A 13,330-nucleotide genomic window follows, 5' to 3' on the forward strand; every position below is an offset into this window, starting at 1 on the left:
TCTGAACACGTGTCACCATCAGATCTCCATACTTGGTGATCCTCACACTCGGTGCTCCGCTGATCTGCTCATTAAACTCCTTTAAATGCTTTCATATGAATCAGTCTGCATCACATCAGGCTCAAACATCTGTTTCTCTTTGCTTCTAAAAAAAAATCCTCACTGTGGAGATTTCACCATCATCAGCAATCTGAATAAAACAAGAGCAACATGTGCAGAACCGCACGTTTGGAAATAATTCTGTTTGTATTAATCCAGTTAGGGAGGAATGTGAAACAAATATACATGAAGACAAAGAGAGCTCCTCTGAGGACGGTTACACAGGTGGAGAAATATGCACCATTTAACATGAGAACACATCCTGGGACATGTTAACAGGATAATTATGAACAGACTCAAAAACACTGCCAGTGGCTCCGAGAGTCTAATAATCCAAAGAAGAGGAGAGCCAGGAACACGGAGGAGGATTAAAACCATCCACTCAGACCTCTTCTGAGGAGAAGGAACAGAAAGATAAATAATCTAACTCTCCTGTTTAATAACTGCTCTGGAAAAAGGCCTTAAATTTCCTGACTAATGCAGGAAAGGCCTGACAGCTCCTGAGTTGACCTCTGACCTCTGAGTGTGTAGATAGACTGAGGCGCTGGAGGGGGCGGGGCTTAATCTCCCCGAACAGACTACACAATTTATGTAACACAGTTCAAGAGGTGTGCAGGAAACTTTAAAACCAAACAACTGATAAAACTTCCCGACATGAAGACCTCCAACACTGAGAGGGTGTGATTCATGATAACGGTGTTTATCTGGAGGACCAGAGACACTAAACACCGACTTCCAGAGTCCACTGAGAGAGGAAATCCTCTTTCTGCTGGTCTTACACGACACCATGAGTTAATATAACAAAATACGGAATAAAATCACAGGAGTCTTTTAAGTTATTAAAGTGTTGACATTAAAATCAGACATACGCAACATCCCTTCTTCATTGTCCCCAGAATCCATAAAGGAATTGGTTGCAGGTCATTCAAATTCAAAGCCCCATCCGATTGGAATAATCTACCCCCTTCTCTTAAATCCATCACCTCCATCCATTGCTTTAAATCAAACCTGTTTTATCATTTAACAACAAGCTGCTCCTGTTTCTGACATGTGTTAATATGCTTTTTTGATGCCTTTCTCTTTGTTGATGCTGTCTATTGTCATGGTTTTGTTCAATGGTGGGGTGCTGGGTGGGTCCAGGAGGAGTAAGGGTGAGGGAGAGCTGTCTGTGTTTGTGTATTTGTGTTTGTTGTGATTTACTGTTTTGCGTGTATTAATTTGCTTTGTGTTTTTGTTGGGACCCCCTTGAAAAGGAGATGCTGCATCTCAAGGGGCTATCCTATAATAAATAAATTACAAATTACAAAATACAATCTACAGATACTGATACCAAGACTGACTTCAAAACCAATACGAATATGGTTGCCAATACTAATATCAATACAGATACTGATGCCTGTACTTACGCCAATAGCGATACCAATACAGCTGTCTATACTGAACCCAAAACAAATACCATAACAGATACTGATTCTGATATTGACACCAATATTGAGAAGTATAACAATAAAAAGACAGATAATGATACCAACAATATTAATACTAACACAGATATCAATACTGAACCCATTAGAAAGACCAGCACAGCTGCCGAAACTGAACCCGAAACTAATACCAAAGCAGATACTTACACTGATACTGACACCAATACAGATGTAAATACTGACACCTATGGTAATACCAATACAAATACTGATACCGATACTGACACCAATAGAGATGCTGAGACTGATATTAACACCGTTACCAATTGCAACACTGATACTTATTCCATTACAAATTCTGAAACCGATACTGACACCAATATAGATACCAATAAAGATAACCATACTGACACCAGTACCAAAACAAATACCTGTACTGACAAAAATACAGACACTGATACTTATATTGATTCCAGTACAGATGTCGATATTGACGCAAGAACAGATATTAACACTGATATTTACACCAATACTGACACCAATATCAATACTGACACCGATACCACTACAGATGCTGATATTGACACTAATACTGATACCAAAGATGCCCATACTGAGACCAGAACAGATACTGATACTGACAATAATATGGATGATAATGATACCGATATCGAGCAGTATTTGTTTCTGTTAAAGTTATCAGATCTCATATGGAGTTCTGCTGAGCCACTCCCTGTTTTCTGTGAGACTGCAGGAGCTCAGTGTAAGAATGAATATAAATTAGATCCATCTGTACGTAAGTCTGTTTGTTTTAAAATGAAAATGTAGGAGTCAGGATGAAGACCAGGATAAAGAGCTCTGAAGCTCCTGAAGTCCTTGCTCTCTTTAAGTCACCACGTTTCATGAATTAACGTCTTCAGTCTTTAGAGACGAAAATTCGGAAGAGACTAATTTACTGTTGGGGTAAAGACCCCTCCCTGAACTAATGGGAGTGATTAGTCTGATAACTAAATCTGAATCTGTTCACCATCTCTGCCTCCAGCAGGGGCTGAGTTAGCTCCCTGAAAGAGGCCATCTTCTTCTTTTCTTTGTGTTTCCTACATTTACATCCTGAGAGGGATGCAACCTTGGCTAATGTTGGAGTTAGCTGAAAAGCTGGCATTACCTAACCTCTGGATCCTCTTCAGCTTCACATTTTCACCCAAACATGGCTCCATAAAACGACACAACAGCTCAAAGTAAAACTCAATGAAGGACCTGAAACCAAGGAGCTGTCACTTATATTTTATTATCTGTTGTTTAAACTCGTCATCCACGTCTTCATTTTCTTATGTCATGTTTTCTATTTTAACTGATTTGTCTTGTTGTTGATGTCAGTCTTTCTTTGTGTTGACCCGTGAGGCAGGTTTCTTTATTTAAATCTCCCTCTGTATTAAGAGCGCTCTGTTTTGACAGTTTTCTGAGCCGCTCCCTCTCCTTTGGATTCACCTCCTCATGGTGTGTTTACTCTCCTCACGTAAACACACACCGGAGGTTTCAGGAACACGATGAAGAACCAGAGAACACTTGTAGTCCTCCTCCTCCTCTGTTTCTGTTTACTCCATAATCAGCAGCACATGTTCACGCTCTCCTTTAGACGTAAATACAGAGAGATAAGTCTGTGTATGTTTTTCAGTTAAGCGTCTTTAAAGTAGCTGCAAACTTTTATTAAAACCTGAACTAAAGATCCTAAAGAAAACAGGAAGTTTGTACAAGAACTACCAAACTAATGCGTCTTAAACACACAGCCTTAGAGTCCCTCCTGTCTGCACGTCGACCCACACTGAGCCCCGTTCATGGGAATGTCTTCATGGCTCTAATGAGTCCCAGATCCAGGATTATAATTAGTGCCAGACCTGAGACATACCAGCAAACAGCAGAACAACTTCCTGACCATAATTTCTCTCCGTGTTGTCACCTCACGTCAACAAACACAGGAAAGAGTTAAACAGAGGATCAGTGTGTGTGTTGTTTTCAGCTTTCCTATCACACGCGGGTAATCCTGCAGCAAAGGTCTGTGTTCAATCATCAGACACGTGCACGCTCAAGAGTCAAGATTCATCCCCGCGTTTAGAAATGCAAACTTCAGATCCAAAGACGACCGTCATTAAATATCAGGGTGTTAAAATTAGTCTGTATTTTCCTCAACCTTGGCGCGGCTCGTCGTCGTTTCCTGTCACACCCCGAAAAACAACAAACTGACCTGAGACTGAAGTAGGTCAGCCGGTGCCGGTTACCAGACCAGGACCAGGTTTATTTATATCCTGATGGGAATAAACTTTCTCTGAGTGTTTGTTTAATTGTGGTCTAGTTTCCTTTAATCTGTGTAGATTATTTTTAAATTTGGATTAGTATTCATTAGAGGTCATAATCCATGACGTCATGGTTTTTGTTTGGAATAAATACCTCTTTTTACAGCACATCTTGTGTCCTTCTGTTTTAAAGAGATTTATCCGTTAGTTTAACCTGATGTGTCTTTGAAGTTTGGTTTAGAGGCTGACGTTGATGCAAATGTTTAATTAAACTGAATATAACTTGTGGAAAAGTTTAAAGATTTGCAAACTAGAAGACAGTTTGTTGTCTTTTCAGCTTGTTTTTAGGATTTCAGATGTCACACTACATTCACTCACCCCATGTGCCCATAACAATAACATTTAGTGGCACTTTAACCCACACAGAAATGCATTGAAAAGTGATTGTGTCTTATTACGTCTGTTCTACTCCAGTGGATAAAATATACCTCCAAAGACCTTCGCTATAGCCATCGGATAGTTTATCTTACTCTTATTTACGTCTAAAATCGTATCCTATGATTGTAAGATCTTAAATTTTTTCTTGATACGTTGCACGCCACTTATATTTGCTGGTGAAAGAGAGGGTATCAAGTGGACAGAGTTTCAGACTGTGAGGTAAACGTGTGTTGGAGTAATCCCAGGCTGCTCTGAACCACATCCTCAAAACGTTGCACGAGAAGGAAGCGAGAGGGACAAGAGACTTACCCAATCTGTGACATCACAGATTGGTGACTCTCCTTAAAGAGCGGAATAAACACTTTAGTCTTTGTGGCTGTGGAGTTTTTTTGTTCCTTTACAAACTCTCCGGGTCGGATTCAGGGTCCAAAACATACGGTCACGTTTTATCATGTCCTGGTTCGTTGCCCGGTCCTGTTTACACCTGATGTAAACATGCAAACTGATGCAGCAAAACTAACACAGACAGCTCTGAGGTGTGATCACAGCAAACCCACACTGAAGAGGATGACGACATTTGGAAGTATGAACTCAGTTGTCACCATCAGTATCAGACAACAACACAGAGAAAGTGAAACAACAGGCCTCTCTGACTCTCCTCCATGAAGTCACAGAACGTCTGCTCTCCATTCCTCCCTCAGGTTACAAACATCATCCAGTCTTTACAAACAGAGATCCAATCAGGAGTGTTTACTCAACACACACACGCGTGCCAGGTGTGAAGTGACGTACTGAGAGCTTTGCACATGTGCTCAAATCACCCACGACGAGGTGTATGAGGAACAGGTGTGAACATAGAGAGAGCGTTTCAGTCTGATCACAGCTTCTACACAAAATGAGAGACAAACCAAAACATCTGAATCATAGAGGACGAGATCTCAGAGCAAACCGTGACACAGCAGATCATTTCTGAGGACTGCGGCCTTGTGTACACAAACCACTGAAAACCAGCACCTGTCCTTCAGTGTTTAACTCTCTCTTGAGTTTGTGGAGTAAAAGCACTCAATAAGAAACGGAAACACTTTTGGTAAAAACGTTTTGCCTTACGCCCTGTTCAAACATGAACTGAACTTCTAAAATCTACCAAAATCTTCAGCCTGAGCTGTATGTGTGAACGCTAACAGCTGAATTTTTCACCTGAAGTTATTCAGACTTTTCCCGCCAGCCTCCACTAACAAATAAGTACAGGTGAGCTGATGTGAGAACGCAGCAGGAAGTATTCAGAGAAATTCAACACAAGTGTGCAAGTGTGCTGGGTGATGATGTTTATGTTGTGGTACTGGTGCCATCCAAGAAGACAGAATGGAATAACATGAGGTTGAAGAAGAAAAAATATTTTGAAGAAGACATCTACAAAGCCGTCTGTTTCGTAGCGTTGATATTAATAAAACCATCATTTTAATGTCATGTCCTCCGTCCTGCATGAGCCTCCTCTGTGTTTTCGGCCACTGTGGTTTGTTTTCTTCCAGAGTTTAACCCCAGCTTCTAAACAAACTACAATTCACAGCCAGGAGAGCGTTTGGCTCCAAATTGGTTGATTTAGTTCCCTTTGAAGCTCTATCAACAAACTAGTCTCCTCTGAGGAATTTCCACTTTTGCACCAACTGAAGAGATCCCATCCTTTGTTCTTTCATCATCTGAACCTGCGTGAATCAAAGCCTGCATCTGTGAACCTCAGAGGCTCAATGTGTCTGTATGTTGTGGTGCATCGCTCGGTGCTTTAACACAATAACAGCCTGCAGCCTTCCTGCAGCAGCTCCTCTCCTCTGAGAGCTGTCACCAGCCGCCAATTAAGTTCACCTCAGAACAAAGCCTTCAGTGTGGCCGTGAGGAGGACGAGGCCGCCGCGAGGATGGAGGAAGAACGGAGAAGGAACTCTGTGATGAGGCAGCTGAGGAGGTGAAATCAAAGAACACCAGAAGAGGATCAGGAACTTTGAATAACTGAACCACCATCAGACATCTGCTGAGACGGAGAAGAAGCTCTGCAGCCTCTTTCACGTGCACGCCTCAGTGTTTCTAGAAACTTGAATGAGTATGAAAGATGCTAAAAATAGACAAACTTGTATTTAATATGATCTCAGGTCTCTCACAGCAGACCTCTCTGAATCTCCTTCCGCTCAGATCAGCAGAGGATAAACTGTACACGTCTCCAGATCAACTGTTCTGCTGCTCCTCCAAAGTAGAGTTTCCACGTCTCACAGCAGAATTAACTCAATGCTGTAAAAATGGAGCCTAATCATCAGACCCTGAACGCCTCGCTCACATCTCCTCTGACTCCAGGTTAACGTTGTGACCTCTGGCTAACTCCTTGACACGCCCGCTGCTGCAGCTCGACGGAGGAAACACCAGAGTCCATAATGTGTGTGCAGTAAAACTGAGACCGTGTGCATTAACAGTTCATCATGAGCCGGCCTGAAGCTGAATAACAGAACCATGAGTTCACTCTGACCACAGACAGGCTCCGCCCCCTGCAGCAGATGGATTCATCACAATGAGTCCACTTTACGTGGCGAGGCATCAACAGCTCTGCAGCAGCATGAAGGGTTGTTTCCTCCGACTCCACATGAATCAGCCTCACCTGCTGTTTTATATCAGCGCTCAGGAGACCGGCCAATCAGAGACGCTCTGAGGACAAAGAGGCCGGGATGGTTTGGTTTAGAGCGGAGCAACAAGTTGTATTATTAAAGGGGAAACTTCAGGTTTAACTGCCTGTTATACTGCAGCCACAGCTTCATACAGCTTCATCACTTCAACTGGTCCGATGGGAAATCTGAGTGAGCCTGGGAAAGAGGCAGCAAGTGCATCTGGGGTGGAGAGAAGCAACCCTGAGCTGAAGGAGAAGAACAAATACTGAGGAAACAAGTGGAAATACAAGTCTTGAGTAAAACCAAAGTTTACTGAAAGCATAAAAGTGTGCCTTAAAGAGGTGTGCAGTTAAAGAATATAATTTATTTCTGTCTTTATCACTAAACTCAACCTCAGAGTCTAACTTTCAAACGGGGCCTTTGCCATAGCCGCCCCCACCCTCTGGAACTCCCCCCCCCCCCCCACACATCCGTGCTTCTGACTCACTTCATTCATTTAAGAAACAGTTAAAAACTTACCTTTTCAAACAGGCATTCCCTACATATTAATTATTCCACCTCTGCCCTTGTCGTCTGCTTGTCTTATATGTCTTTATTGTATTTATTTATTGTCTCTCTTGTAAAGCGTCTTTGAGTTATTGAAAAGCACTATATAAAACTTAGGTATTATTATTATTATTAAACGCTTTACTCAGAGTTCAGACAGTTTTAAACTCTCTCCTGGAAACTTAATTTGTTAAGACTTAAAGTGCAGCTTCAGCGTGAAGTTTTGCTTTTAAATAAATGTAGAAGAGTAAAAACAGTACTTGCCTCTGTATGTGAAGGGAAGTGAGAACTAATAATAACATGAATGACTGAAGTACAGTACAAGTATTAAAAAATCAAACTTGAGTGAAGTACAACAATAAATGTCCACAAGAAAATCTAAATACAGCTCAGTGTTGTGATGCAGATGCATTCATTTTTAAGTTTATATTTTAAGACAAACTTAAAATGCAGAGGTTTAGTTTTTTGTTGTGTTCAGACCTCCAGCCACTAGATGGCAGTAATTTAATCTCTCCTGTAGTGCTCGGCTCCTTCATTTGAACCATAGAGAAACAATATTTTACTCTGCTATAAATAATCACATTTATTGGACGTAATGTTCTTTTAAAACCAGATTCTGATCATTACGCTGCTTTAGACACAAACACCGACGTCAAACCACTGAGCCACAGCAAAGGTGGGGACAGAGGCGTAACCATAGACTGTATATAAAATGGACGTCATCTTGCTTGGCTCGAAGTGAGGCTGCCACAAAAACTGCTCCCCCTAGTGGCCGGCTGCAGCATAGGTCAAAAACTCTGTCTCCCCCAAACTCTGTCAAACTTTTTTTTTAAATACACGTTGTACAAATGTTTCTCACATCCGTACGCTGTGGTGATATTTAGTTATTATTTCACTGTTTTGTGTTCTTTTTTTCTGAAAAGTTTATTTTTCGTTAGTTGTTAGAGGTTAAAAAAAAGGGGTTTTACTTCCGGGTTTTACTTTGATTGACAGCTGCTGTAGAGAGAAACTCCATAGGACCTCGGGACGGTACGCTGTAGGGCAGAGCTTGTTACTATGGAAGCAAAACTTCTCTACTGCGCAGACTCTAGCTGCAGAAAATTTAAAAGATGGCAGCGCTCTGGAACGGGATATTTTGGCTTCAAAACCGCACAATAGGAAAAGGCGGAGTGAATCTGTCCACTATATATACAGTCTATGGGCGTAACAGCATCAGTGTGAAGACTGCAGCTGACAGGTATACAGCTCTGTGCTTGTGTGTCCAAATGTGAGAAGGGAAGCTCTTTCTTCTACTCAAGCTGTGCCTTTTATGCTTCTGCAACTCAGTAAGACGTTGTAAAATCCCTGTCAACGGGATGCAAGTATGAAGTCGCTATTAGGTCCAATATGAAAGCACAAAAACAGAGCAATGATGGAGCTTCTATGCGGCGCTACAGCAGACCGGTCTTCAGTTTCAGACGTAGGACTTTTTTTGCACGAGAACGTCCCAGTTAAACACAGAAAAGTTATTTTCTTTGAGTTCTAAAATAAAATCAGCGTCCGCATCAGGACGCAAAAATGACTGAAACACTGAATTAGGGATGTGACGTCACCGTGTTTATCAGGGTCCCTTTATCACCTTTAACACAGCGATGAAGGGGTTCTGTTTACTAAATTTCCACTCCTCTGTCTCTGTGTGAATGAACGGTTGAAACACAACAATAGTTCACAGTTATCTATTGAAACTGTTTCAGTGTAAACAGGCCTGACTTTAGCTTTAGTGTAAAGACTCTCCCCACCCCCCTCTGTCATTAACATGAATGGAGTCAGTCAGTCTGCACAGCTGGGGGTCAACGCAGGGGAGCTTCAGCAGAGCGACGCTGTGAAACAGTTTAACCAGGCTGAACTCAGAGTCCTCCGAGTTGCTGAACCACCAGAACAAAGGTGCTGTCAGTGACTACATGTACCAGGATGCATTGCAGCTGTAGCATCGATCACGGAACTTCTTCTGAAGTGACTCCTCATCCATAAAATCCTCTGTGATCATATTATGATGACAGTCTGTACACAGTGAGGGAGAGGAGGGATGAGTGATTCATGCTGCAACAGTCTGAACTCCTGCTGGGAGAACTCAAAAAGGAGCGGGAGTTAGAAGAACAGATTTCACAGCCTAAAGAACATCTGCAACATCTGCACAAGTTTCTAACTCAACAAACTCTGAAAGAGAGAGAAATTACATCACAAAAAGTTTCCTTTGAGTGAGTCCCTCTTTTACAGCTGAACGTCTTGGATTGAAACCCCTATGTAAAGTTACGCGTCTGTTATTCTGAGGTTCATTATCATCTTGATTGAAATAATTTTTGAACATCTTTATTCAAATCTCTCTTTTGTGTCTGTGGCAGTTTACGTTAGGGCGATGTGTAATTCTTGTCTTTAGTTAAAGTTGATCACAGAGTCGAGGATGATGATGGAGCTCTCACCACTTAAAGGAAAGCCCTCCAGCAGAAGATCAGCCTTCCTGTTTTAAAGCCAACCCAGTGACTCATGCTGCTCATTAAAAAACCTCCACCAGCGTCACAGCTGCTGCCTCGGCGCTCAGAGAGCCTTCACATCCGCAAGACTACGAGGAAATCTCAGGCCGGCATGCTCCTGGAATTTACTATAGCTGGTATTCACACATGTTCTTCACGGGGAGGCGTTTCAGGATGCTGAGGTGGTCAACGTGTAAAGCTTACTAAGATGGCGCGGGAAGCAGGGTCTGAGTCTGTGGTGGCGGTGTTTGTCTTTATATAGATGCTACATGTTATCACACCTGTTGCACGATATAAATGTCTTCAGTAGGGATGTTCCTCAGCCACTAATTGCCCAACCAGTTAAACGGAAATTATAATTCTGACTAGTGACGAGCGAAAAGGAAAAAAAAAAGTCAGAAAGTCAAACTGAGCAAGTTATTCAACACAGGATTTCAGAGTCTGCAGGTAGACTAAGTCAGGGTGAGTCTACCACCATCAGAGCGAGCTCCAGCAGCCTTCAGTCCTCCTTCAGGTCCTCATGCCTGTGCTGGTTCCTCGTGTCTCTGGTGGAGTGGTTATATGTCAGTTTAACCAGACACAGCCTACATATAACTTTATCTCCATTTACTAGATCAGACAAACCTGACAAACCACGCCCACTACCAGATGACATCATCACCTGTGCTCCTTTACATCCTGGTGGTAGAGCTGCAGAGCGTTAGGGTAGCAGACATTAACCAGAGCTACAGCTAGTGGAGGGCGGCTGAACTACAGCGAGGACACAACCGCTAACCTTATTTCCAGTTTAAGATTATGATGCTGACGAATGAAGGGGATGCTTAATTGTTAAGTTGAATTAACGTACAAATCCTGCGTCCTCGCCCCGCCAACTTTAACCTCTTGAGGATATTTTAGCGGGATGCTGGTGGGAAAAAGTCTGGTTACAGTTGGGTAAGAATTTCAGATGTTTGCGTTCACACATGCAGCTCTCCCTGAATATTTTTGGACTTGAATGTACGTTTACACAGACAGATGAATCTGATTCGTCCTCTAGTTTATTCTACATCATTCAAATCTATTTACAGATTCCTTAAATACTTCCATCTTCTCTCACAAACGTGTCAACACCAAATAAGAACCACATGTGATCAGTTTGTCTGCAACCAACAGGATCATTTGGATTATATCAGATTTACAACAACTCATGCAGTCGAAGTTCTAACATGCGAGAAATGTTCCTCTTCTTCAGAGCAGCCTTTGATTTCAATTTCACGACACCGTCTCTAACAGGCTGCAGAGGATTGAAACAACACGATAGAGACTCCAATGACGAGAGCAGATTTTAATATAGAAATTAGTTATTTTTAACATTCAATAACTAGACGTCATTGGCATCATGAGACGCATCAAACCCACATGGCATGCTGTGACTGAAGTCTGCATAGCTTCTTATGCTTGATTTTTTATCCTCTCACAGTTAAAATTGTTTTAAACACTCTGCACTGCTGCTTATCTAAATCAAAGTCCCAAACTTTACACCGAAGCTTCCTAAAGAGTCAAACATGAAGGTATGAATGTCAGATCAGGAAGGAGTTTGAAACACAGACCCCTCAGCCTCTTCACTCTCAGCTCACAAAGGATAGAAACACCTATAACTTTCAGAGAGAGAGAGAGAGAGAGAGAGAGAGAGAGATTGGGGGGGGGGTACAGGGGTCATTCTGCCCCCTTCGCCCCACCTCCAGTACCCCCTTTCACTTAATACCAAATGGTGAGTCCTCAGAGCTGAAAACAGGAAATCTCCCCCCCTCCTCACCCCTGCTGGGAGAGTAAATGAATTAACATGACTGACAAAGACGCGCGAGCACCTCGAGCTATGCGTCCAATTAACATGACAACGACACAGAGGCCTTTTGAGTCCAGCACAGGCACCTATTTACCCGGACCAGGAGCTGCAGGAGCTACAGGAACACATGTCAACAGGCCGAGAGACGAGCTTAAGTGACCGCAGAGACCTGGAGGGGAGGGGAGAGACACTCACCCCCTCTCACGCATCCTCCCCCTCTGCTGTAAACCAGCTTTAAGGGGAAATCAAACAAACACGTCTGATAAACTTATAACACCTCAAACTGCAAAAACACACTACAAAAAAAAAGTTTACTTCATAACTGTCAGAAGTCATAGAAAATTAAAGGTGTTGGAGTAACTTTACATGAAGCTCTCTCTCAGGAGGGTTCAGGTATTTTAAGCGGCTGCAGAGACCCCTCATTTCAACTCTTCTGCGGAGTGGAGGAGCAAACTGCAGATTAATGCAACACAGAGGACTTAAAGCAACTCTGAAAAACTTTCAATCGCACTGCAACAAGAGAAGAGTAAAAGCAGCATCCATTATATGAGAGCATCTGTACGCACGACGAGAAGCAGTGCCATTAGCTCGCTTTAAACTCAGAGGAACAATGTGCAGAATCTACACCTCTAATCTCAGCTCTGTTTGTTCATCACTTAGTTTAGATCCGGATTCAGTGTGTGGATGAGACTTACCTTCACATCTCAGAGCTGGTATCAAGAAAAGCATCCAGAGAAAAGTCCTCGGGGTCCTCGGAGCCATCTCGACAGATTTCAGCGAGCTGAGCAGAGAAAGTTAAACTGAAGATAGTTTCATCCAGATTCAGGATCCTAAGTTTTCAGCTGGGTCTCCTCCTCTTCTTCTGGTTTTCCAGCAGCCCGCAGAGGAAGCGCACTCTTCAGGATCCGCTCATGGAGCTGCGGGACGGATGCGGGTTCAGGGAGGAAAACAAAGCCACGTTCATCCCGGTACAGTCCGGCAGAAACTCCGAGAGAGGGTCTGCGCTGCTCCTGCAGACCTGTTGATCCCACAGAGGCTTCTGTCCTCGCGCTGAGAGGAAGGGAGCGTGGAAAAGTGGAGAGGACGCACGCGCGTATTTAACGCGCACGTTTGGAATTGCGGCACGTTTTACTATTGAGGAGAGCGCCATCTAGAGGCTGGAGCAAGACAAGGAGGCCCATGTTGTTATATCTGTGTATCCAGCATGACTTTAAAATGTTGAAACTGCCTGACATAGAAGTAGTATAATTTATTTACATGTATTTCTTAATCATTTGTCTCAGTAACCTGAATCTGTGGGGTTATAAAAGTTATAAAAGTTGACACAAGGAGCAGCTACCTTTAAATGTGCAGGCATGTTTTGTTCTCTTTAAATTTGTATGTTGTTTGATTTCTTGAATTTTTATTTTACTTGCATTTTTATACTTTTTTTATTTTTCGACTTAAATTGGTTTTCTCTAAATGAAAATTTGATGAAATTGAAAAGTTAGCTTGAGTCAGTTCTCCAGATCAGGAGTTCACAAAGTGTGGGTCAGGACCAAGCGGCAACC

The 13,330-nt window shown here is 42.6% G+C and overlaps 1 protein-coding gene across 1 annotated transcript in view; it reads right to left on the reverse strand.

Annotated features, from left to right (window-relative positions):
* The window catches only part of ror2 (receptor tyrosine kinase-like orphan receptor 2), a 52,280-nt gene extending 39,365 nt beyond the window's left edge, over positions 1–12,915 (reverse strand). Inside the window, exon 1 of the mRNA XM_034710115.1 lies at positions 12,476–12,915. Coding sequence (XP_034566006.1) covers positions 12,476–12,542 — 67 coding nt within the window. The 5' untranslated portion in view covers positions 12,543–12,915. The remainder of the gene's footprint in view (positions 1–12,475) is intronic.
* Positions 12,916–13,330: the final 415 nt, after the last annotated feature.

This window comes from Notolabrus celidotus, chromosome 19 (genome assembly GCF_009762535.1).
Source record: "Notolabrus celidotus isolate fNotCel1 chromosome 19, fNotCel1.pri, whole genome shotgun sequence".
NCBI classification, from domain to species: Eukaryota; Metazoa; Chordata; class Actinopteri; order Labriformes; family Labridae; genus Notolabrus; species Notolabrus celidotus.